Source organism: Sus scrofa, chromosome 4 (genome assembly GCF_054392235.1).
Source record: "Sus scrofa isolate SSC_HxYL_T2T_F1_AM1 chromosome 4, Sscrofa_HxYL_maternal_Yorkshire_Landrace_v2.0, whole genome shotgun sequence".
Taxonomy (NCBI): domain Eukaryota; kingdom Metazoa; phylum Chordata; class Mammalia; order Artiodactyla; family Suidae; genus Sus; species Sus scrofa.
Genome location: NC_139386.1, coordinates 15,244,739 through 15,271,887, shown reverse-complemented (window position 1 = coordinate 15,271,887; position 27,149 = coordinate 15,244,739). Strand labels below are relative to the sequence as shown.

General features: G+C 41.2%; 1 protein-coding gene across 1 annotated transcript; it reads left to right on the top strand.

Annotated features, from left to right (window-relative positions):
* Positions 1–4,736: 4,736 nt before the first annotated feature.
* RNF139 (ring finger protein 139) lies at positions 4,737–27,149 on the top strand. Its single transcript, NM_001445037.1, is given in 2 exon segments — positions 4,737–5,134; positions 24,900–27,149. Coding segments are annotated over 2 exon segments (1,998 nt in total). The 5' UTR covers positions 4,737–4,953; the 3' UTR covers positions 26,717–27,149.

Genomic DNA, 27,149 nt, shown 5'->3' with positions numbered 1-27,149 from the left:
TTCAGTGGGCTAAATAATGTCCTTTCCCCCCCCCCCCATAATTCATGTCCTGATGCCCAGAACCTGTGAACATGTTATCTTACATGGTGGGAGGGACTTGGTAGCTCTGATTAAGTTAAGGGTCTCCTGATGAGGAGCAAGCAAAACTTAGATGATCCGGGTGGGCCCAATATAATCTCAGTGATCCTTTGAGAGGCGGGAGCAGGTCGTAGGAGATGTGATGACTGAAGCCGGAGGATGGGGTGATATAAGGAAGGGACCACGAGCCAAAGAATGCAGAAGTGGGCAAGCACACTGCCAAGCATATAGAAAGTGCTCGATAAATGTTGAATGAATGAATGTTCTCAGCGTTGACTTTTGTCGTTATATTCTCGATGTTTCCTTTGTTAAGTAAACAACAGTGGAATCTTTATATTCATTTGGCATTTATGAAAGTATAAAATTCAAATAGCTGGATTTTGATGATCATACCTGAAATTTACTTTAAAGCTATAAGGTAATTTAGGATCAGAGATATTTTTAAGTAATTCCCAAGATAAAGTTATGGTGTGTATTCATCCTTTTGAGGTCTGTCAAACCCTACCATCCTACTGGCATCCCATCTTCCATTTGATGGGAATATGTAATACATTGGTAGGAAGAAGGGGGAAGGTAATTCTAAGAGCTTGTTTCCTTCTGCTTCCTCCCACTAAGGAAGCTGCTTGCACCTGCCCTCTGATACAGCTTGGATACAGACACATGGTCCAGTAAGCTTGACCAATTACATGGTCACTCCGGGAACTTGCAATCTTGATGCATAATTAAAATAATCTTCTAATAAATTCCCTTTTGCTTAAGATGGCCCAGAATCAGTTCCTGTAAGTTGATGTGTAACAAAGATTTGGCTAGTTTTCACACATTCTACACCTAAAGGCTTTTTAGCTACTAAAAGACTTTTGAACCATTAAAGCCAAATGAACCAATTGTTATTTTTGAACATGGGTAATTTATGAATACCCACATACCCCACATACTCTTCTGGGTAGACTCAGTTCAATATATACCTGAATTGTGCAACATTCAAGTCAATGCAGAAGCCAAAGAGATGAGATTCAGTGAATTGCAGCTATTTCTTTGAAAGCTATCTTTTATCTAAAAATTCCTACAAGCATTTTAAAATGTACCTCATTAATATAGTTTTAAGGTAGCATTTAAAAATACTTGCTAGGATGTTATTCAAACCTTCATTTTATAGATGGGGGAAGTGAGAGCTAGTGAGTTTAAGAGACTTGCTTGAAGTTGTATGTGAGGAAGATAAGAATGACTGTGCCACCACTGAAAGTTCTGGGCCCAATATAGAATTTAGTTTTAATTAGAAATTCCTTTTTTTTTTTTTTTTTTTTTTGCATTTTAGGGCTGCACCTGTGGTATATGGAGGTTCCCAGTCTAGGGGTCTAATTGGAGCTACAGTTGCCAGCCTACGCCACAGCATCACCAGATCCGAGCCGTGTCTGAGACCTGCACCTTAGCTCACGGCAACACCGGATCTTTAACCCACTGAGCAAGACCAGGGATCGAACCCAAAACCTCATGGTTCCTTTCCGCTGTGCCACGATGGGAGCTCCTAATTAGAAATTCTTATACTTGCGGGGTGGGGAGTTCCTGTCGTGGCTCAGTGGTTAACGAATCTGACCGGGAACCATGAGGTTGTGGGTTCGATCCCTGACCTTGCTCAGCCGGTTAAGGATCTGGTGTTGCCGTGAGCTGTGGTATAGGTCGCACACACGGCTGGATCCCGAGTTGCTGTGGCTTTGGCGCAGGCTGTCGGCTACAGCTCCAATTAGACCCCTAGCCTGGGAACCTCCATATGCCGGGAATGGCCCCAGAAATGGCAAAAGGCAAAAGGCAAAAAAAAAAAAAAAAATTCTTGTACTAATAAAATTTGCACATCAAATTAAGGTCAAAAACCATTAAAACAGTAAGGACTGGAGCATTTGTTCATTGTAAAAAGCTTTTTATTTGTTTACTACATTTAACTTTTAAAATAAAAATTGTAGGAAAGCCCATGAACTCTTTTACTCTCCATTTTGCATGATCATATTATAATTGTCCTTACTTTCCGTCTCCTCTTCCACACTCCTGTTTGGGATTAGTCTTTGTGGAAACTTTTCTCCATAGTAGTGTTGCTCATTTTGCTTTAAATTGCTAGTAGGTGGGGTGAGAAGCTCATTTACATCTCTGAGGTTCTCTTTGTAAGTCTTCATAGTCTTTTCATTTTACCAAGTTTGCTTTCCTTTGGGAATTTTAGGTTATTCCCCAGATGTGCTGTTTAGGAAAAGTAAGCCAACAGAATTAAGCCAGAATAGAAAAAGTGATCATGACGCAGTAAATCAGGCAAGCTACAGTAGGATCTTGGGTTGGGATAGTGACAGTGACAATAGGAGGGGGGCACAAGAGACGGCTAAGAAAGGATAGATAAGATTTGGTTGTAGATTGTGGGTGAAGTTTTAAGCTTCAAGTGGTACCTGGGTTCAAGTCTTACTATCTATGGCCATACTGGCTGCCACCCACCACTTACTTCGTGACCCCGATAACTTATTTAAGCCTCAGTTTCCTCCTCTAAAACAGATAATACCACCTACTAAAATGAGGCTGATGACAGATTTCAGTAAAATGTAAAACCCCTAGCATAGTACACAGTAGCCTAGTACACATTAAGCACTCACTACACGTGGCAGCCATTATTAGTGGGGGATAACAGCACAAGGTTAAACACAGGAAATGAGTAAGAAGTTGGGGTATGAGATCAGCCATTCTATCACACATACCTCTACCAAGAGAAAAGGGGTGTTGTTGGAGTTTTATAATCCTCCCCTCTGGAGGGTTCTTAATTGACAGGATAATCACCCATATAAAGCCTTGGTATAAGCTGGACTGCCAGTGCAGTATGGGCTAGGAGCCCAAGTGAGCCAGGTTTTAACTATTTTATCCCCCTTAATCTTTTTTCTTTCTTTCTTTCCCTTTTTTTTTTTTTTTTTTTGGGTTTTTGAGGGCCACACCTGCTGCATATGGAGGTTCCCAGGTTAGGGTCCAATCAGAGCTGTAGCTGCTGGCTTACACCACAGCCACAGCAACACCAGATACAAGCAGCCTCTGCAACCTACAACCACAGCTCATGGCAACCCACTCATCCTTAACCCACTGAGCGAGGCCAGGGATCAAACCCATAACCTCATGGTTCCTAGTCAGTTTCTTCTCCGCTGTGCCAGGACGGGTACTCCTATCCCCCTTAATCTGTCTTGGTTTATAATTAAGACTCTGACCTAACTTACACTCCTGCTGGTTAAGGAACAGAAAGGATAGCCAGGTTATATTAATTACATGTATAGGCAACAAATTTAGATCTTTTCCTTCCTAGGTTTGTTGCTGGGACCCTAAAACTAAACCAACAAAAGAGATTAACAGGAGAATAACAAGTTTCTCCGGTGTATACAGGCTTGGAGAAACTAAGTGATCGACAACTCAGGTGGCTACAATTTGGGGCTTATAAAGCTTCTTAACAAAGAACAGTGCATTGTAGAGAAGTGATAAGACAAAGGAAAAGGAGTTTAGGCTTTTAGGGGTGGCAAACTTGTGTAAGGTAAGTATGTGGGGGAAACTAATAAAGATAAGGATTGGTAAGACTTGTGACTGAGTCTACAAGTTTCCTTTTGGTAAAGGAGAGGGAGTCACCTTTACAAAATGGAAACTTATGTTCGCTTTTTAGGCAAATGGGAGGACGGTTAAGTGCTGAGGTGGAGAGTTTTTTGTTTCTGTTTCTCAACTGTCTTCAACTCAAACATAATCATGTCAAAGTGGCATACTTTGGGGTGGCATGTTCTGATTCCCTACAAAAAAGAATGGCTTCTTCTGCCCTGAGAAAGAACGGACTGCCTGGGCGTGCATACCTCAAAGGTTAGAAACGAAGAGGCCAGAATTCTTGCCCTTAAGTTACAGTGGCCCTTGATATTAGTAAAATGTGGCCAGCAAGTGTCCGCAGTTGTAACCAATCGGGTAGGAAACAGGAAAGTTGATGCGCAGAGGGATGCGAGGGCTACTTTCCTTGGTAATGCCTACCGCACCCAGCCCAACCCAAAACAGCAGCCACTCAGCACTGCGCATGCGGCGATGCCTCCAACAGGTCCCCAAACGGCCTTGCAGCATCTTCCCCGAAGAGTCAGCAGCTCGGATCCCGCCTTTGGGTGGGGTGGGGTAGGTCTGACGTTCGGCGCCCTTTGTCTTTCCTCCTTCCTAGCAGCTCTATATCATGTTTACGGGACGTTTAATGGTCTCTAGTAGAGCGACTAATAATTCCCTCCCGCGGCCCAATCCCTCACTGAGCCTTCACCGCCGTGGGTGACGCGGCCACTCTGAGGCCAGAGGGCGCGGCTGCGGAAGAGCGTCTGCGCCAACAGGTGGCGCCCAAAGCCGTGACGACGGCGCAGCCGCGGAGGTGGGCGGGAACCGCGGCAACGCTCAGGGACGTCTGGTACGACGAGCGTGATGACCGAATGGGGAGCGTTCCAAGCGCCGGATTATGACGCGACGTCGGCGCGCGGGCTCCGCGGTCTCGCGTAACCGCGAGCGCAGCCTCCCGGCCTGGCAACAGCAACAACGGCAGAGGCAGGCGGGCGAGGTCAAGATGGTGGCTCCGCGGGCGGGGGAGGCGGTGGAGGGGGGAGGAGCCAGGCGATAGCCGGCCGGAAACACCGACACCCAGAGGCCTCCCGGAAGCCGCCGCCGCAGCCTCAGCCGCCGCCTCCGCCGCCTGCTCCAGCTCGAGAGACGCGAGCGGGCGGCGGGGCGGGCCGTGAGAAAGACTCGAGAGGAGGGAGGGCGGGGGCGGAGTCGCCCGCCTCCGCCCCCAGCCGGCGTCCCGGGCCCTGCCCCACGCGGCCCTGCCGGGCCCGCCCAGCCCCGGTGTGGCAGCGGCTCATGGCGGCGGTGGGGCCCCCGCAGCAGCAGGTGCGGATGGCCCATCAGCAGGTCTGGGCGGCGCTCGAAGTGGCGCTCCGGGTGCCCTGCCTTTACATCATCGACGCCATCTTCAACTCCTACTACGATTCCAGCCAAAGCCGGTTTTGCTTCGGGCTCCAGGTCTTCCTCCGGCTCTTTGGTAAGGGGGACTGGGTAGCCTGCGTCCGGAGACTGCCCGCTGGGCCGAGACGTGCTGCAGGGAGCGGGCGGGCGGCCGCGCGCAGGGTGTGTGTGTGTGTATGTGTGTATGTACACACACCAGCCCCCCCCGGGGGCGTCTTTGCAAGCCAGGGGAGGAGATGACACTTGTCTCAGACTTGACAGCGGAGCAGTCCTCCCAGCGACTCAGCCTCCTGTTCATTTTTGCCTCTAAGGGCTGGGAGAAAACATCAATGTGTGAGCGTGCGGCTTTGAGCCTGCTGTTTCTCTTGGGAAATGAGTACTGGTTTACCGCGTCCTATGCGACAGCTTTGGAAAAACAGCAACTGTTTTTGCCCCGTCTCGCAGTGCGTGACCTTGGGCTCGTGGAGCCAAAGCCTGGGCCTCAGTTTCCCGGTTTCCAAAATGCAGAGTACTCTTATGTTGCCATTTAAATGACATCCAAACGGAGGAGACAAGGTTTCGAATGTCAGACCTTGAAACCATTACCAAAAATCCTCGTGAAGCAGGCAGTACTTATAATGAGTCCTAAAATTTCCCGCGAATAGGGAAGATACTGAGAACGGTTATAAAAACGTGGCTAGGAAGTGATGACACTTCTGAAAATCATTGTCTTCGTCGTGTACGAATGGAATGTTAAAAACATCTTATACTTCCCTCCCTATCTTCACTTGCACTCCCAGAGTGAGAAACGTTTATGCTTAGAATTTTTTAAGTAATTGAAACTTGGCGAATTTTGTTGATGAGGTAATTCTTGTGTCAGCTTTTAGTGGGGTAGTGCTTTTGAAGTGTTGCTAGGATGAGCTGCTGGTGAGATCCTTACCAGGCCTTTCTGAATGGGGAGCCATCTGTTGCAGGTTTTTTCCTCCTTTTAAAAGAAAGTGTGGTAATGGTGAGCTTTGCTTTTAGTAAATAGCAGCACTTTGCCTTTGTTTGGTACTTTTGCAGTGCGTTTTCACTAGTGTTATCTAACCCAAACTACAAAAATCCCTCAAAGAAGGGTGGGTGGTGGTGGTTTACAAATGAGGAAACTTAGGGTCCTAGAGGTTGTGTTTTGCGTTTGATACACTGTAAGTAATTGGTTGCCAGAGCCTAGCTTTAAGTCTTCTGACATCAGGCCTCATTCATTTTCCTCTTCAGCACAGCTGCAGTCCAGATACAGAATGGTATCGTAATGATCATATGCTGATCGTATATTAGCAGATGTGGATGGACATGATGTTCCTTAGCACGGGAGTTGTCGGTACCCTACCGGGTACTTAATCCCAGCCATTCCTACTTAAGGCTGAAAAAGTGTAATGCCCTCATTATGTGTGGCAGAAATGAAGCTTTGTGATTTCCAGTGTATACAAATAGTGAGTCATTGTGTTGTACACCTGAGACTAATGCTGTGTGTCAATTATACGTCAGATAGAAAGCATTAGCTTTAATGTTGGTACTTCACACGTTTTATGTATTTTGCTTAATTCTGGGCAAAAGTAAGGTTAGTTAAATAACGTTAACAATGAAATTAATAAGAATGGGGACCTGTTGGGAAGGCATTTTATTCCCGCCAGAAGTCACTCATCACGATCATAAATTAACAGGCAGTTACTTATCTCATTATAGAAAGGTGGTCCCAGCTGAGCCAGCCCAGATAGCCTTGCCAGCCCCTCCCCCCACATCTATCCACATTAATTGGAGGACATTGCAGTCAGGACCTGTGCTGATTTCTGGGATGGGGAGACAGAAAAGTGGAGAAGATGGTTGTTTCTGTTCCTCAACCCCACATCAGGAGAAAGCTTGCTAGTAAGACATTGGAAGCTAAAAGACTTCTAGGAAACTTTATGAAATTTAGGATAACCAAGTGTTGTTTGGGGGCACTAAAGCCAAAAGTAACATGGACTTAAGGGTGGGAGAAGGAGCATCCCCCATTTCTGCTTTGAGAAGAGGGAGGAGGCCATGGTGGAGTAGTAGAGTTGGGGAGTGGGGGTTTGAGGCTGGGTTATTACTTTGCCAGGAGTGTAGCCCTGCCTTTCATGTGCTTATGGCATGTAACTGCAGAACCTCTGAGAGCCCCCTTGGGCCCAGGTGCTTTAATGCAGTGCTCTCAGAGTTAAGCTTCAGGCTAGGGAGCTTTAAAGGAATATTTAAATCTTTTTTACTCTAGAGTGAATAAAGTAATCTGGTATTTTCCTTGTACTATATCCACGCTTATTTTTGTAGTAAATCATAGAAGTTTATTTGATAGGTTAAAGAATGTGACCTCAGGCAAGTTACTTACCTGCTCTGTGCCTCCCTTTTTTCTTTTTTTTTAAATGACCACACCTGTGGCATATGGAAGATGGGGGAGTGGATTGAACCCAGGCCTCTTCAGTGACCCAATCCACCGCAGTCAGATTCTTAACCCACTGTACCACAGTGGAAACACCTCTGTGTCCCTTTTCTTATCTTTACCTTTTTAAAGATGGACCATAACGATGTATCTCTCTTTTAGGGTGTTAAGGGCAATAAACAGGATGTATGCTCTTGGTACAAACAGTACCTGAATCCAGTAAAGGTCATTTAATTGTTAGCTATTAGTAAATACGGTGGCTTTTAAAAAAATATTTTAGGAGTTCCCATCGTGGCGCAGTGGTTAACGAATCCAACTAAGAACCATGAGGTTGCGGGTTCGATCCCTGCCCTTGCTCAGTGGGTTAACGATCCGGCGCTGCCGTGAGCTGTGGTGTAGGTCGCAGACGCAGCTCGGATCCCACGTTGCCGTGGCTCTGGCGTAGGCCGGGGGCTACAGCTCCAATTCGACCTCTAGCCTGGGAACCTCCATGTGCCACGGGAGTGGCCCAAGAAATGGCAAAAAGACCAAAAAAAAAAAAAAATTTTTAATACCTCAGTTAAAACCATGCGGTGTCATAGATATTTTGGATTTTGGAAGTCATCAGCAAAATAAATGTTGGTGCTATTTATTTGAAAATTTTGATCCCAGAGCAGTCTCTGGGTTAGACTTTATGTGAAATAAACCTTTCCCCAAATCTATCACTTGACTGCTCTTCACATTATATCAGTGTAATCAGTGCTAATTTTTCACATTTTGTAAGAATGATAAAATAGTTAAAAACTTGTTTTGGTGCTAAAAATTTCACCCTGAATAAAAACAAATGTATTAAATATTTAAGGACCATTCAGTGAAGCATTTTTTTTTTGTTACTGAAAGTGACAGGATTTGTGTGTAAAAGATGCTGAAGGGGAGTTCCTGCTATGGCTCAGTGGGCTAAAGGGTCTGGCGTTCCCCCAGCTTCATCATAGGTCACAGCTGTGTCTCATTCAGTCCCTGACCCAGAAACTTCCATATGCAGCCATTAAAAAAAAAAAAAGATACTAAAGTTTGGTTGAAATCAGTTGTTCTGTATAGGTGGTTTTTTTTTTAATTTTTTTATTTTTATTTATTTTTTTTTTTGCCTTTCTTGAGCCACCCCCATGGCACATGGAGGTTCCCAGGCTAGGGGTGGAATCGGAGCTGTAGCCACCGGCCTACGCCAGAGCCACGGCAACGTGGGATCCGAGCCGTGTCTGCGACCCACACCACAGCTCAGGGCAACGGCACAGTGGTTAATGAATCCGACTAGGAACCATGAGGTTGCGGGTTCGGTCCCTGCCCTTGCTCAGTGGGTTAATGATCCGGTGTTGCCGTGAGCTGTGGTGTGGGTCGCAGACGCGGCTCGGATCCCTCGTTGCCGTGGCTCTGGCGTAGGCCGGTGGCTACAGCTCCGATTCCACCCCTAGCCTGGGAACCTCCATGTGCCATGGGGGTGGCTCAAGAAAGGCAAAAAAAAAAAAAAAAAAAAAAATTGTAAACCTCTCTGTACTTCTGTTTATAAATCTATAAATCTCAAAATTTGTCAGTCTCATCTTTTTCATTAAAACAGAATTGTAAAAATGAAAATCTCTTCATCCAATTTTCTATAGTGTCTGAAGAATTTATTCTGTCCCTACAAAAAAACTATCACTATGCTTTTATTTGGTATTGGAGTAATATGAGATTTTTAGCAGATCAGAATGCAAAGCATCTCAATTTGGAGATCGCATTAAGATCCACGTCACAGGAGTTCCCTTTGTGGCACAGTGGTTAACAAATCTGACTAGGAACCATGAGGTTGCCGGTTTGATCCCTGGCCGCTTCAGTGCGGGAAGGATCTGGCGTTGCCCTCAGCTGTGGTGTAGGTTGCAGACGTGGCTTGGATGTGGTGTTGCTGTGACTCTTGCAAAGGCCTGCGACTACAGCTCCGATTAGACCCCTAGCTTGGGAACCTCCATATGCCTCAGGTGTAGCCCTAAAAAGCCAAAAAAAAACCACCCATATCACAATATATATATTTAAGAATATTAAGTTATTCTTAGGAGGTGTTAAATGTCAAATGAAATGCAACCCAGTGCAGCATAATGCTGATTAGCAAATTTAAATCCAAGGCGGAAAATGCAAGCGTAGGAGTTTGTTTTAATAGTATTGCTCCATATAATAATTCACTGAAGTGAAAAGGCCTTTCTAAACATAAAAGAAAATTTAGAAGTTACAGGGAAATTTTGATAAATTTACATAAAAATGAAAAACTCCTTTATGACAAAACTGTTTTTAAAAGATTCCTAAAAATGACACACACAAGGGAAAATATTTGCATCATTTGAGGTTGAAGTCCTAGTATATGTTTTACTCTGTTAGTAAGAAAAATGTATACTGCAGGAAAAAATTTCACCGTAAATAAAATGCATGTGGTCAGTAACCAAGACAAAAATTAGTCTTGTTTATAATTAAAGAAATGCAGGTAAAACAGAATTTCACTTATGTGATTGGTGAAGAGTTAAAAGTTTGAATAAAAACCAGTTTGGCAAAGGTATGGGGTAATAGATGAAATTCGGCAGTTTTGGTGGGCTCCTCTATGTAAAGTCATTATATAATTCATCATTATACCTTTTGACTCATAATTCCAGGTCTAAGAATTTGGCTTAAAGATATAGTTGTGCAAAAACTGTAGGCAGGGATATTCATTGCAGCATCGTTGGTGATAAAAACAAATTGTTAATTAAATGTTTATAAATAGGGGAATCTGTTTATTGTATGTTTCAGCCATGCAGTGAAGTTGTTGAATAAGACAGTGTTTTGGTGCTGTAGAAAGAACTCAAAAAACCTGTGAAGTAATTAACTAAGACTGCATTGGGATAACCTAGGGATTCTCAGCAGAGATACCTTTAACACTTTGGATGGGATAATTCTTGAGCGAGGATGATTGTGGCTGTTACGTGAATTGTACAACTTTTAGTAGTATTCCTGTTTATACCCATTAGATACAGAAGCACTCCCCTTTCCCTAGTTGTGACTACCAGAAATGTCTCTAGATATTGCCAAATGACTAGGGTGTGGGATAGGGTGTGCAAAATCCTCTTCCGATTGAGAACTACTGAGATGGACAAATAGAACGGTAAATAGCACAGAATGGAAAGCCCAGAAACAGACCACCCATATAGAGAAACGATGTATTTCACAGATAGAATTGAAGTAAGGGTACTTCAATTAGTGGTTATTTAGTTATTCATATGGGAAAAATTATACTGGATCCCTACCTGACATCGTATATACGAATAGTTCTAAGTGGATTAATATCTAAATATGAAAAGCATTTCCCTTAAAGGAAGAATTCCTTAAAAATATATAAAAGCAAAATATAAAGTATTGAAGTTCAACAATATTAAAATTGAACACTTCTGGGGAGTTCCTGTTGTGGTACAGCCGAAACAAATCCGACTAGTATCAACAAGGATGTAAGTTCAATCCCTGGCCTCCATCAGTGCGTTGGGGATCTGATGTTGCTGTGAACTGTGATATAGGTCACAGACACGGCTCAGATCACACGTGGCTGTGGTGTAGGCCGGCAGCTGTAGCTCTAATTTGACCCCTAGCCTGGGAACTTCCATGTGCCAAGGGTCTGGTCCTAAAAAGGGAAAAAAAAAAAAAAAAAAAAAATTAAACACTTCTGTTAAAAGGCAGCATCAAAAAAGTGAAAAGAGTTCCCCACCATGGCGCAGTGGGTTAAAAGTCCAACTGTGACAGTTTAGTTTTGCTGCAGAGTTGCGGGTTCAATCCCTGGCCTTCCATATGCTGTGGGTGTGGCCATTAAAAAAAAAAAAAAAAAGTGGAGTTCCCATCGTGGCGCAGTGGTTAACGAATCCGACTAGGAACCATGAAGTTGCGGGTTCGGTCCCTGCCCTTGCTCAGTGGGTTAACGATCCATTGTTGCCGTGAGCTGTGGTGTAGGTTGCAGACGCGGCTCGGATCCCGCGTTGCTGTGGCTCTGGTGTAGGCAGGTGGCTACAGCTCCGATTCAACCCCTAGCCTGGGAACCTCCATATGCCGCGGGAGCGGTCCAAGAAATAGCAGCAACAACAACAACAACAACAAAAGACAAAAGACAAAATAAAAAAAAAAGCAGCCACATATCTGGAGAAGATACTAGTATTACAGGTAACTACAAAGACTCTGTTGTCAGAATATTATTTAAATGGCTACAGTGCAACAAGAAAAACAACTCCATAAGTAAATGAGCAACAGAGGAAGAAAGATGAATGATCAATAAATCAGAAGCTGCCTTTGATGAAAAATCAAAAATGAAAATTTTTGAAAAGATTAACAAAACTCCAGTTTTACCAACTATAATGAAAAAAAATCATTATATATAAAAAACAAAAAACCAAAACCCTCCATCCAGGTTTTTGTTTTTTATCTTTTTGCCTTTTCTAGGGCCGCTCCCATGGCATATGGAGGTTCCCAAGCTAGGATTGAACCTGCAACCTCATGGTTTCTAGTCAGAGTTGTTAACCACTGCGCCACGACAGGAACTCCCCTAAAACCCTCCAGTTTTGTATGCGTTCCCTTTTGAGTAAGAAGGAAAAAAAGAATATCTATGAATGTGTGTCTTTTTATGCAGAACTTGGTTGTTCTTTATTTAATACCTATAGAGTTAGACTTAAAAACAAAGTTCGTGTATTTCTTTCTAATAAAAACAAACTTGTTGCTGTTTAGTTTAAAAGCAAACTTTGAGTTTTTTGTTCTTGTTTTTGTCTTTCTCTTTTGCCTTTTCTAGGCCTGTTCCTGAAGCATATGGAGGTTCCCAGGCTAGGGGTCTAACCTGAGCTGTAGCCACCAGCCTATGCCACAGCCTCAGCAACGCGGGATCCAAGCCGCATCTGCAGCCTACACCACAGCTCATGGCAATGCCAGATCCTTAACTCACTGAGCGGGGCCAGGGATCGAACCCGCAACCTCATGGTTCCTAGTCGGATTCGTTAACCACTGCGCCACGACGGGAACTCCAAAAGCAAACTTTGAGTTTTATCTTATTAATAAAAAACCTAGAATACCCTTTTCCTTTTTAGCCCAAAGTAAGAGTTTGATAGAAAAATTTTTATGCTGTAGTTTGTCAAGTACCCTTAACGAATTAATGTTTCAAGATATTTTATTTACTTTTCCTACATTTCATTGCATAGGATTCCCTCCGGGGTAGGATAGAGCATTTATTTCTGTGCTGTTAAATCTTTAATTTGTCAGACATTGAAGTGTTTTTCCACATCTTGCTTTAGTTTATATTTTTAAAGTATTTAAGGTAACTGGGTGTTGTGTTATGCCTTATTTCCTTCTGATTTTTAGCACCAAACTTTCAGAAAAGGCTAAGGGTGTGACTGGACTTTACACATGAAAGAATTAAACACTTGTGTAAAATGCATGGTGTTTTTTGTTTTTGCTTGCTCATTTTTGGTAATCCAAATTGAGAATTCTCTGGGAGTTCCCTTCATGGCTCAGCGGTTCACATACCTGACTAGGATCCTTGAAGATTCGGGTTCGATTCTCGGCCTCGCTCAGTGGGTTAAGGATCTGGCATTGGCCGTGAGCTGTGATATAGGTCGCCGACATGGCTCGGATCCCACATTGCTGTGGCTGTGCTATAGGCTGGCAGCTGCAGCTCCAATTCAACCCCTAGTCTGGGACCCTCCGTGTGTCACAGGTGTGGCCCTAAAAAGCCAAAGGAAAAAAAAAAAAGAGGCTCTGAACTCTTTAATGAGTCCATAGACATCTTCAAAACTCCTAAATTGATTTTGATACCTGCTTCTTTTCCTACCTTGAGAACTTTAGTGAAACTCTCTAATCACTGGAGAATTGGATCCCTGAATTGTGATTTCAGTTAATTCTATTTGCCAGTGTCCCAAGGTGATTTTTCTTACATAAAGCAGCATTTAGATTGGCGGTCACTCTTAAATCCTGAGAAACACTATCCGTGGGCTTAATTTTCTTAGGCCTACAGGTTAATAACAAGAGTTTCATGTCCAAAGTTGTGAAAATGGGAGTTCCCGTCGTGGCGCAGTGGTTAACAAATCCAACTAGGAACCATGAGGTTTCGGGTTCGATCCCTGACCCTGCTCAGTGGGTTAACGATCCGGCATTGCCGTGAGCTGTGGTGTAGGTTGCGGACGCGGCTCGGATCCCGCGTTGCTGTGGCTCTGGCGTAGGCCGGTGGCTACAGCTCCAATTCAACCCCTAGCCTGGAAACCTCCATATGCCGCGGGAGCGGCCCAAAGAAATAGCAAAAAGACAAAAAAAAAAAAAAAAAAAAAAAAAGTTGTGAAAATGCAATGAAACGTTGATGTTATTGATAGCACCTCCCATGAGATAATATTATTTTTCGAGACTTGTTACTTGGAAGGTTGACTTTTTTCCCTGTGAAACAAGAGCTATTTCTACATTCCACTCACAGGAACATGAGTATAAAAGAAAAATGTAAGAACCTCATATATGTGCAAACTTTGTGTAGGAATTAAAATATTTTAATACTATTCTTGAAATGTTTGGTCATTTTTGAATCTTGGGGCATAATTTTAATCAAAAAAGAGTAGTATTATGGAATTCCCTTGTGGCTCAGCAGGTTAAGTATCCGGTGTTGTCACTATGGTAGCTCTTGTTGCTGCTGTGGTGCAGGTTCGATCCCTGGCCTGGGAACATCCACATGCTGTGGATGCAACCAAAAAAAAAAAAGGAAAGAAGAGTAGTATTGGATTATTACTTTTTAGGAGACATCTCAAACTTTGAGATTATAGTCTCACTGCATTATTTGTCGCATTCTTTTTTCTTTTAGTACATTTTACATTTACACAAACAGTGGCACTTTTTTCACAGAAGTATTTCTAAAATCCAAATTATTACTTAATCTTAAAAATAAGCTTCAGAAGTTCCCATCGTGGTGCAGCAAAAACGAATCTGACTAGGAACCATGAGGTCGCAGATTTGATCCGTGGCCTTGCTCAGTGGGTTATGGATCTGGCTTTGCGGTGAGCTGTGGTGTAGGTTGCAGATGTAGCTCAGATCTGGCATGGCTGTGGTTGTGGCGTAGGCCAGCAGCTGTATCTCTGATTAGACCCCAGCCTAAGAACCTCCATGTGCTTTGGGTGCGGCCCTAAAAAAAAAAAAGAAAAAGAAAAATAATAAGCTCCAAGGGGAAAAAAGTATTAGAATAAAAATATCTGGTTATAAATTACAGCAAAGTTCATGAATATTCACAGGTAATGATTAATTTACCACTTTGTGACTAGCAAGTTAAAAATAATTACAGGAGTTCCCGTCGTGGCGCAGTGGTTAACGAATCCGACTAGGAACCATGAGGTTGCGGGTTCGGTCCCTGCCCTTGCTCAGTGGGCTAACGATCCGGCGTTGCCGTGAGCTGTGGTGTAGGTTGCAGACGCGGCTCGGATCCCGCGTTGCTGTGGCTCTGGCATAGGCCGGTGGCTACAGCTCCGATTCGACCCCTAGCCTGGGAACCTCCATATGCCGCAGGAGCGGCCCAAGAAAGAGCAACAACAACAACAAAAAGACAAAAAAAAAAAAAATTACAATCACTGGTTGAGTTTCTCCCCTATTAAAAGTGGCACAGGAGTTCCCATTGTGGCTCAGCCAGTTAAGAACCCAACTAGCATCCATGAGGATATGGGTTCGATCCCTGGCTTCACACAGTGGGTTAAGGATTCAGCTTTGCTGAGAGCTGCGGTGTAGGTCACAGATGTAGCTTGGATCCCAGGTTGCCGTAGCTGTGGTATAGACCAGCAGCTGTGGCTCCAGTTTGACCCCCAGCCTGGGAACCTCCATATGCTGTAGGTGCAGCCCTGGGGGGGAAAAGAAGTGGCAGTAAAAAGTTATTTTGGTTTGTTTGGCTCATTTTATGAGATCAGTTTAAAGTTTGCCTCAGGAAAAAAATACTTTTGTTTTCCTTTATAGAGAAAGTAATATTGCACATGGCATGAGTTAATTCCATTTCCTGTTACCTTCAACAGAAGTGTTTATAATCCTGCTCCAAAACCCATTTTCTACTGAAATGACCCATTCCCAGCTGTTAGGTCTTAGGGAGATTATTAGTGGCCCACTTGCTCAGGTAGTCAAGTGGTTCTTGTGCAGAGGTTGATGTATCTTCTGGGCGATTATTTCCTTTTCTTTTCAAAATGACCTGACACGTTGGCACAGGATAAAATTTAACTTTATGGGCAAAGTCGTCACTTAGAAGAACTTAGCCCTTTTAAGTGCAATGGATTGTGAAATGCCTCTATAGTAATACACAGTGTTAGTTTTGATTATATGCTGAAATCAGGTGGCTAGAAGAATGTTTAATTTGGAGTTTATCACTTTTTCTATATTCCAAGGTCTGATTTCTCAGCTGTATCTTTTTTCATAGATTTTATTTTCTAAGGGGGTTGTAGTTTTGCTGTAAAAAATATAACTCAGAATTCTATAGAAATGTTTATTTTCCCAATGAATACTAATTGCATTTATTTTCTATAAAATATTTCTGGATCCATAGATGGAAAAGGTAGGATCCTCGCTTGTATCAGGACAAATAATAGGGTAGATGATATCTACTCAGATAACTAAAAACTGCAATATCAGGTAGTATATGAGTATTAGGTTATTTCCACAAGTTCTGTAGATATGCTAAAGGAACAGTCACTATCAGAAAAAGTGGGTCTGTAAGATGGGCAGGATTTGCACATTCAGGGATTTGGGAAGTTGATGGAGCCGTCCTGCCAAGCAAAGAGAAAAAAATGTAAACACAGCTGCAGTTATGGCAGAGAAGAAGGGGTATGCTAGGGAAAGAAATCCTGGAGCGTTGGTGTGTGTGCTAAGAGGAGTATTACTTTAAAGCAAATTGGGTTCTTGAATGTTAGGACAAAGTGTAGTTTTAATTGGTAGTAATTTTAGGGCTGCTGCAGTATTTTGAGCAGAGACATGAAAAAAGACAGTTTGTGATGGCTTGTAGATGGATTTGAACAAGATGAGTTTTTAGAGACAGAGTATTAAAGTTGGTGTCACTGAAAAAAGGGAGGTATAGGTGTTAGTAGAACTTGCCACTAATTATCAGAGTTTGAGAATGCTGGCCTAGAGGTACTGTTAAGAGAATTAAGAATGATACCTCCATCTGAAATTGGAAATCCCAAGGAACAGCGGTTTGAGGCAAGTTAGGTTTTAAAAATTTTGAGTGTTGAAATTGTAACGTAGAAGTGAAAATAGGTGAATATTTGGATGTGGTTTCCATAGTTGAAACCTTATCAGACCACACAGAAAGATGGTGCTGGATGTCCATCAGACTATACACTGGTTACTTAAGGGGTGGGGAGGGGGAAGATTTATTAAAACATGTTTTGGTTTCCTGAATGTTGCTTTTGTAATTTGAAGAACAAGAAAAAGGATTGACTATTTGAAGAAAAAGATTCACACATATAGGAAAAGGGAAACTTGGAGGAGGACATGTCTGATATCTATCTGTAGGAAAGTATGTAGAGAAAAAAAGTGAATTTGGACCCATGGGAGAATACTCAAATTTAAGGAGCAGGAAAAATAAGAGCCTGCAGGAGTTCACTGAGTAAAAGGAGGATTTAGGGGGTAAGTGTAAAACTTAAACTTGATTTCCTAAAGAATACCTTTAAGAAAAAGAAATCTCAGAAAGTTCTCGTTGTGGCTCAGCAGAAATGAACCCGATCAGTATCCACAAGGATGCAGGTTCAATCCCTGGCCTTGCTCAGAGGGTTGGGCATCCTGCATTGCCACGAGCTGTGGTGTAGGTTGCAGATGTGGCTTGGATCCTATGTTGCTGTGGTATAGGCTGGCAGCTACAGCTCTGATTCGACCCCTAGCCTGGAAACCTCCATATGCCACAGGTGCAGCACTTAAATCTCAGATTTTTTTTTTAACTAAATGGATTTCATTATATTTTAGGTATACAACCATCATCACAACCCAGTTTTACATTTCTCTCCCAAACCCCCAGCCCATCCCTCTGCAACCTGTCCTCCATCAAAGACCGTAAGTTTTTCAAAGTCTGAGTCAGTTTCTGTTCTGCAAAGAAATTCATTGTATCCTTTTTTTTAGACTTCACATATAAGTGATAGCATATAATGTTTGTGTCTCACTGTCTTATTTCACTTAGATGATAATTTCTAGGTCCATCCATGTTGCTAAAAATGCCATTATTTCATTCCTTTTTATGGCTGAGTAATATTCTGTTGTGTATATGTACCACATCTTTATCCACTCCTCTGTCAATGGACATTTAGGCTGCTACCATGTCTTGGCTATTGCGTATAGTGCTGTAATGAATTGGGGTACATGTATCTTTTTGAATCATGGTTTTCTCTGGATAGGTGCCCAGGAGTGGCATTGCTGGATCATATGGTAATTCTCTTTTTAGTTTTTTGAGGAATCTCTGTACTAACTTCCATAGTAGTTGCACCAATTTAAATTCCCACCAACAGTGTAATAGGGTTCCCTTTTGTCCACACCCTCTCCAGCGTTGTTTGTAGACTTTTTGATGATGGCCATTCTGGCTGGTGTACAGTGATACCTCATAGTAGTTTTAATTTGCATTTCTCTAATAATTAGTGATATTGAGCATTTTTAATATGTTTTTTGGCCATTTATATGTCTTCTTTGGAGAATTGTCTGTTTAGATGTTTGGCCATTTTTTGATGGGATTGGGTTTTTTGTTTGTGTGTGTGTGTTGGGCTGCAGGAGGTATTTAGGTATTTTGGAAATTAATCTCGTCAGTTGCTTCATTTGCAAATATTTTCTCCTATTCTGTGGCTTGTCTTTTTGTTTTTTCTAGGGTTTCCTTTGCTGTGCAGAAACTTTTAAGTTTAATTAGGTCCTCTTTGTTTACTTTTATTTTTATTGTCATTACTCTAGGAGGTGGATCTGAGAAGATAATTGCTGTAGATTTATCTCAGACAATGTTCAGTCTATGTTTTCCTCTAAGAGTTTTATAGTGTCCGGTCTTATATTTAGGTCTTTAATCTATTTTGAGTTTATTTTTGTGTATGGTGTTATGTTAGAAAGTGTTCTAATTTCATTCTTTTCCATGTGGCTGTCCAGTTTTCCAAGAACCACTTATTGAAGGGACTATCTTTTCTCTGTTGTATATTCTTGCCTCCTTTGTCATAGATTAGTTGACTGTAGGTGTGTGGGTTTAATTCTGGGCTTTCTGTGCTGTTCCACTAATGTATATTTCTGTTTTTGTGCCAATACCATACTGTTTTGATGACTGTAGCTTTGTAGTATAATCAGAGGTCAGGGAGCCTGATTCTTCCAGCTCCATTTTTCTTAGGATGGTTTTGGCTAGTCTGGGTCTTTGTGCTTCCAAATTAACTTTAAAATATTTTGTTCTAGTCCTGTGGAAAATGCCATTGGTAATTTTATAGGGATTGCATTGAATCTGTAGATTGCCTTGGATAGTATAGTCATTTTGACAATGTTGATTCTTGCAATCCAAGAGCATGGTGTATCTTTACATCTGTTTGTGTTATCTTTTATTTCTTTCATCAGCATCTTATAGTTTTCAGAGTACAGATCTTTTGTCTCTTTAGGTAGGTTTATTCCTAGTTATTTCATTCTTTTTGATGTGGTGGCAAATGGGATTGTTTCCCTAATTTACTCTTTCAGATCTCTCATTGTTAGTATATAGAAGTGCAGTCAATTTCTGTGTATTAATTTTGTATCCTGCAGCTTTACCAAATTCATTGATAAGCTCTAACAGTTTTCTGGAAGCATCTTTAGGGTTTTCTAGGTATAGTATCATGTCATCTGCAAATAGTGATAGTTTTACTTTTTATTTTCCAATTTGAATTCCTTTTATTTCCTTTCTCCTCTGATTGCTGTGGCTAGGACTTCCAAAACTATGTTGAATAGTGGTGGTAAGAGTGGACATCCTTGTCTTGTTCCTGATGTCAGTGGGAATTCTTGCAGCTTTTCACCATTGAGAATGTTAGCTGTGGGTTTGTCATATATGGCCTTTATTATGTTGAGTTAGGTTCCCTCTGTGCCCACTTTCTGGAGGGTTTTTTTGGTTTTTCTTTTTTTTTTTTTTTTTTTTTAAGTCAGAAATGGGTGTTGGATTTTGTAAAAAAGCTTTTTTGTATCTATTGAGAGGATCACTTGTTTCTTATTCTTCAGTTTGTTAATGTGGTGTGTCACACTAATTGATTTGCGCATATTGAATAATCTTTGCATCCCTGGGATAAATCCCACTTGATCATGGTATAAGACCCTTTTAATATATTGCTGGATTTGGTTTGCTACTATTTTGTTGAGGATTTTTGCATGTATGTTCATCAGTGATATTGGCCAGTTTTTTTCTTTTCTTTTCTCTTCTCTTTTTGTGGTGTCTTTGTCTGGTTTTGATATCAGGGTGATGGTGGTCTCAGAGAATAAGTTTGGGAGTGTTCCTTCCTCTGCAGTTTTTCGGAATAGTTTCAGAAGAATAGGTGTTAACTCTTCTCTAAGTTTTTGATGGAATTCACCTGTGATGCTATCTGGTCCTGGACTTTTTTGCTTGTTGGAAGTTTTTTAATCACAAGTTTAATCACAAGTTTCAATTTCAGTATTTGTGATAGGCCCGCTTGTCTTTTCTATTTTGTCTTGGTTTAGTCTTGGAAGATTGTACTTTCCTAGGTTGTCCATTTTATTGGCATATAGTTGCTTGTGGTCTTTTATGATCCTTTGTATTTCTGTGATGTCTGTTTAACTTCTTTTTTATTTCTAATTTTATTGATTTGAGTCCTCTTTTTTTCTTGATGAGTCTGGCTAAGAATTTATCAATTTTGTTGATCTTTTCAAAGAACCAGTTTTTAGTTTCATTGATCTTTGCTGTGGTTTTCTTTGTTTCTATTTCATTTATTTCAGCTCTGATGTTTATGATTTCTTTCCTTCTGCTACCTTTGGGCTTTGTCTCTTCTCTCTCTAGTTGTTTTAGGTGTAAAGTTAAGTTATTTGAGATTTTTCTTGTTTCCTGAGGAAGGTTTGTATTGCTGTAAATGTCCCTCTTAGAACGCTGCATACCATAGCAGGTTTTGGATTATTGTGTCTTTGTTGTCATCTCTGTTTAGGTATTTTTTTAATTTCCTCTTTTTTTTTAAATTTCTCTTCAGTGATCCATTGGTTATTTAAGAGCATGTTGTTTTGTCTCCACATGTTTGTGTTTTTTTGCAGGTCTTTTTTTTTTTTTTTTTTTTTTTTTTCCTTGTTGATTTCCAGTCGTATAGTGTTGTGGTCAGTAAAGATGCTTGGTATGATTTCACTTTTCTTAAGTTTACTGAGACTTAATTTGTGGCCCAGAATGTGATCTATCCAACAGAATGTTCCATGTTCACTTGAGAAGAATGTGTATTCTGCTGTTTGGGGATGAAATTTTCGAAAAATATCTGTTAAGTCCATCAGGCCTAATGTATCATTTAAGGCCTGTGTTTCCTTGTTGATTTTCTGTTTGGATGATCTGTCCATTGCTGTAAGTGGTAAAGTACCCTGGTATTATTGTGTTATTGTCAGTTTCTCCTTTTAAGGTTGTTAGCAGTTGCCTTATATATTGAGGTCATCCTGTGTTGGGTGCATATATATTTATAATTGTTATATCTTCTTCTTGGATTGATGCTTTGATCATTATGTAATGTCCTTGTCTCTCATAATATTCTTTCCTTTAAGGTCTATTTTTGTCTCATACAAGTATTGCTATTCCAGTTTCCTTTTGATTTCACTTGCATGGAATATTTTCTTCCATCTCTCATTTTCAATTTGTATGTGTCCCTAGAACTGAAGTGGGTCTCTTGAAGACAGCATGTATATGGGTCTTGTTTTTGTATCCATTCAGCCAGTCTATGTCTTGGTTGGAGCATTTAGTCCATTTACATTTAAGGTAATTATTGATATGTATGTTCTTAGTGCCATTTTATTAACTGTTTTGGATTTGTTTTTGTTGGTCTTTTTTCTTGTTTGCTTGTTTTGTGGTTTGATGACATCTTTAGTGTGTTTGGATTGCTTTTTCTTATTTGTGTATGTATCTATTTCAGGCTTTTGGTTTGTGATTATAATGAAGTTTTGTTATAGGAATCTATATATACATGATTGTTTTAAGTGCATCTCCAGTATCCTGAATTTGTACCCTCCTCTTATGATTTCTAGTTTTGGTAGCATGTTTGAGTGTGTATGATTTCCTACCTTTACTATATGTATGCCTTTACTGGTGAGCCTTGTCATTTGTAATATTTTTGTTTCTAGTTGCGGCCTTTTCTTTTCCACCTAAGCTTGCCTCCTTTATTATTTGTTGTAAAGCTGGTTTAGTGGTGCTGAATTCTCTTAGCTTTTGCTTGTCTGTAAAGCTTTTGATTTCTCCTTCAAATCTAAATGAGAGCTTTGCTGGGTAGAGTAATCTTGGTGGTTGTTTTTTTTTTTTTTTTTTTTTTTTCCTCCCTTTAATCACTGTAAGTATATCATGCCACTCTCTTCTGGCCTGCAGAGTTTCTGCTGAAAAATCAGCTAATGAACCTTATCAGGGTTCCCTTGAATGTTATTTGTTTCTTTTCTCTAGATGCTTTCAGTATTTTCTCATTGTCTTTAATTTTGGTCATTTTGATTAATATGCGTCTTGGGGTGCTTCTCCTTGGGTTTATTTTATATGGTAGTCATTGTGCTTTCTGGATTTGAGTGAGTGATTCCTATGTTAGAGAAGTTTTCGTCTATTATCTCTGCAAATATTTTCTCTGGCCCTCTCTTTCTCTCCTCATTCTGGCACCCCTACAATATGGATGTTGGTGTGTTTAACATTGTCCCAGAGTTCTCTTAGACTGTCTTCATTTCTTTTCAGTCTTTTTTCTCTTTTCTGTTCCATGTCGTGATTTCCACTAGTCTGTCTTCCACCTCACTTATTCATTCTTTTGCCTCCTATATTCTGCTGTTAGTTGCTTCTAGTGAATTTTTTATTTCGGTTATTGTATTTTGCATTTCTGCTTGCTTAATTCTTAACGTTTCCATTTCTTTGCTCAGTTTTTCTTGTAAATTTATCAATCTTTGCCTCCAGTTTATTTCCAAGATCTTGACTCATCTTTACTGTCATTAGTCTTAAGTCTTTCTCATGGAGGTTGGTAATCTCCAGATCACTTAGCTATTTTTCTGTTTTTTTTTTTTTTTTCTTGTTCCCTTATCTGAGTCATAATTCTCTCCTGTGAAGTCTCTGCTTTGCTCTAGGGCCCAATGCACATGAAAGCTTGTGTGGGCCTTTCCAGAGTGGATTTTCTGTTTCCCCCAGTACTGTGGAGCTCCTGTGCACAAGCTCCACTGGCCCTCAATGCCAGATGGTCCTGGGGCTCCTCCTCACAATGCCAGAGCCTCAGGTGTGGGAACCTCATGTGGGGCTCAGAACTCTCACTTCCATGGGTGAGCGAGCCTCTGTGATAATTACTTTCTTTTTTTTTTTTTTCTTTTTTTTTTCTTTTTTTCTTTTTAGGGCTGCATCCACAGCATATGGAGGTTCCCAGGCTAGGGGTCTAATCTGAGCTGCAGCCATTGGCCTACGCCACAGCCAGGCCAGATCTGAGCCACATCTGCCACCTACACCACAGCTCACAGCAACACCGGATCCTTAATCCACTGAGCGAGGCCAGGGATTGAACCCACAGCCTCATGGTTCCTAGTTGGATTCATTTCCACTGCGCAATGATGACGGGAACTCCGATAATTACTTTCTAGTCTGTGGGCTCCCCACCCAGCCGGTGTGGGGTTGCTTGTATCACGTAATCACCCCTCCTGTCTGATGTTGCCTCCTCTTTTGTCTTTTGGAGTAGAATATCTTTTTTGATAGTTTGCACGCTGTTTTGTTGAAGGTTGTTCAGCAGTTGATTGTAATTTTGTTGTTTTGGAGAAGGTAAGCTCTAGTACTTCTACTCTGCCATCTTAATCCCATCAGCAATCTCAGATTTAATAGGAACAAATGTTTTCCATTCTGGTTTTTTTTGGGTTTTGTTTTGTTTTGTTTTGTTTTTTTCTTTTTACACCCATACCTGCAGCATATGGAAGGAAGTTCCTGGGCTAGGAGTTGAATAGGAGTTGTGGCTGAGGCCTATGCCACAACCACAGCAGTGCTAGATTCGAGCTGCATCTGTGACCTCTGCTGGAGCTTGCGGCAATGCTGGATCTTTAATCCACTGAGTGAGGCCAGGGATTGAACCCACATCCTCATGGAGACTATGTTGGGTTCTTAACCCATTGAGCCACAATGGGAGCTCCTCATTTTGGTTACTTTCAACTCTTGTTTTTTAAAATGGAATTACCTTAAATATTTTTAATGATTATGAAATTATAAAGTACTTGTTCTTTTTTTTTTTTTTTTTTTTTTTTTTTTTTGTCTTTTTGCCTTTTTTAGGGCCGTTTCTGAGGCATACGGAGGTTCCCAGGTGAGGGGTCTAATCGGAGCTGTAGCTACTGGCCTACGCCAGAGCCACAGCAATGTGGGATCTGTGACCTACACCACAGCTCATGGCAACCTCGGATCCTCAACCCACTGAGCAAGGCCAGGGATCAAACCCACAGCCTCATGGTTCCTAGTCAGATTCATTAACCACTGTGCCATGATGGGAATTCTTGTTCTTTCAAGTTTAGAACTTGTTAAGGATCTGGCATTGCCATAAGCATCAGCATAGGTCACAGATATGGCTTGAATCTGATGTGGCTGTGGCTGTGGTGTAGGCTGGCAGCTATATCTCTGATTCGACTCCTAGCCTGGGAACTCCCATATGTCGTAGGTGTGACCATTGAAACAAACAAAAAACTTGTTAAACTGTATGTATCATGACAAACTCACCTTGAAGATAGTTAAGTGATTTGGTGTGTATGGATATACAGACTGCTTGAATTATTTTGGAAGTTAGAAAATAGAGGCAAGATTTTTAAGGCTAGTAAGTTTGGTTTCTCCTGTTCAGCTTGGACTTTACAAAACCTTTATTGGCTTTTAGGCCTAACTTGTCTTTTTTTTTTTTTTTGGTCTTTTTGCCATTTCTTGAGCCGCTCCCATGGCATATGGAGGTTCCCAGGCTAAGGGTCTAATGGGAGCTGTAGCTGCCGGTCTACACCACAGCCACAGCAACTCGGGATCCGGGCTACGTCTGTGACCTACACCACAGCTCACAGCAACGCCGGATCATTAACTCACTGAGCAAGGCCAGGGATCGAACCCGCAACCTCATGGTTCCTAGTCGGATTTGTTAACCACTGAGCCACGACAGGAACTCCGAGGCCTAGCTTGTCTTGAGGCTTTCTGTTCATTAGTTTGAAAATGTTTATATTTCCTAATGAAAGGAATATCATGTTAGTAGAAAAACATTCTTTAACAGTGTTTTATTTGAATGACTTTTCTTTCTTTTTTTAGGTATACTTGTATCCAGTATTGTTCTGATCTTGTCACAGCGATCACTTTTCAAATTTTACATGTACAGCTCAGCCTTTCTATTAGCTGCGACTTCAGTGTTGGTAAATTATTATGCTGCTTTGCACATTGACTTCTATGGTGCCTACAACACGTCAGCTTTTGGAATTGAGCTGCTGCCTCGAAAAGGACCCTCACTATGGATGGCACTCATCGTTCTACAGCTAACATTTGGAATCGGATACATTACACTACTCCAAATTCATTCCGTCTATTCACAGTTAATTATTCTGGATCTCTTGGTTCCTGTAATAGGCTTAATCACAGAGCTACCATTACATATCCGAGAGACTTTAGTTTTTACTTCTTCCTTGATTCTCACATTAAATACAGTGCTTGTCTTGGCTGTGAAACTTAAGTGGTTTTATTATTCCACAAGATACGTTTATCTCTTAGTGAGGCACATGTACCGAATTTATGGATTACAGTTACTAATGGAGGACACGTGGAAGAGGATTCGCTTCCCAGATGTCCTGCGAGTCTTTTGGCTAACCAGAATTACAGCTCAGGCGACAGTATTAATGTACATTTTAAGGATGGCAAATGAAACTGAGTCCTTCTTTATTTCTTGGGATGATTTCTGGGACCTCATTTGCAATCTTATAATTAGTGGATGTGATTCTACACTCACTGTACTGGGCATGAGTGCTGTAATTTCCTCAATAGCCCATTATTTGGGCCTTGGAATATTGGCCTTTATTGGCTCAACTGAAGAAGATGACAGGCGGCTTGGCTTTGTGGCACCTGTTTTATTTTTTATTTTGGCTCTTCAGACTGGTTTAAGTGGGCTAAGACCGGAAGAGAGACTTATTCGCTTAAGTAGAAACATGTGCCTTTTATTAACTGCAGTCCTGCATTTCATCCATGGAATGACAGACCCTGTATTAATGTCTCTCAGTGCCTCTCATGTGTCATCTTTTCGTAGACATTTTCCTGTGCTCTTTGTTTCTGCTTGCCTGTTTATTCTGCCTGTTTTACTCAGTTATGTTCTTTGGCATCACTATGCACTAAATACATGGTTGTTTGCAGTTACAGCCTTTTGTGTGGAACTCTGCTTAAAAGTAATTGTTTCCCTCACTGTTTATACGTTATTCATGATTGATGGCTACTATAATGTCCTCTGGGAAAAGCTGGATGATTATGTCTACTACGTTCGTTCAACAGGCAATATTATTGAATTTATATTCGGAGTAGTAATGTTTGGAAATGGGGCTTATACTATGATGTTTGAATCAGGAAGTAAGATTCGGGCTTGTATGATGTGCTTACATGCATATTTTAATATCTACTTACAAGCAAAAAATGGCTGGAAGACATTCATGAATCGGAGAACTGCTGTAAAGAAAATCAATTCACTTCCTGAACTAAAAGGGAGCCGCCTACAAGAAATAGATGATGTTTGTGCAATCTGCTATCATGAGTTTACCACATCTGCTCGCATCACACCCTGTAATCATTACTTCCATGCACTTTGCCTTCGGAAATGGTTGTACATTCAAGATACTTGTCCAATGTGCCATCAAAAAGTGTACATCGAAGATGATGTCAAGGATAATTCAAATATATCTAATAACAATGGATTTATTGCACCCAATGAAAATCCAGAGGAAGCTGTAGGAGAAGCTGCTGCTGAACCTGACAGGGAATTGAACGAAGATGACAGTACGGATTGTGACGATGATGCTCAGAGAGAAAGAAATGGCGTGATTCAGCACACAGGCACAGCGACTGAAGAACTGATTAATGATGATACTGATTAAAATAGCATTTACTAATCATTGAGGTATTTGTTTAAAATTCAGTTCATCCAAAATGGAGTAATATGCTTCACTTCAGTGTGTAACTAAGCACAAAAACAGTATCAATGTTGAATCTGTGAATGGTTTTCCGTTTACTGTGATGTGCTACTGTAAATATACCTCTTTAATTACTTCTGGTCTCTTTGGTGACCTATTTAAATTTGTGTACATTATTGTACATAGAATAAAATGTTTTCACGTTTTTATGACAAATTTGAACAAATAGCTTTTTAATAGATGTAATGAATATGGTGCGTCAACTGTGCCAAAGATTCCTCAATGAAAGATATAATGTATCTAATTCTGAACCCTAGTTTTTCTTTAAAATGGGTGGAAGAGAATGAAAATGGAAATTGGAGGTAATCAAGGAAATAAAATAATTTGGACCAGAGGA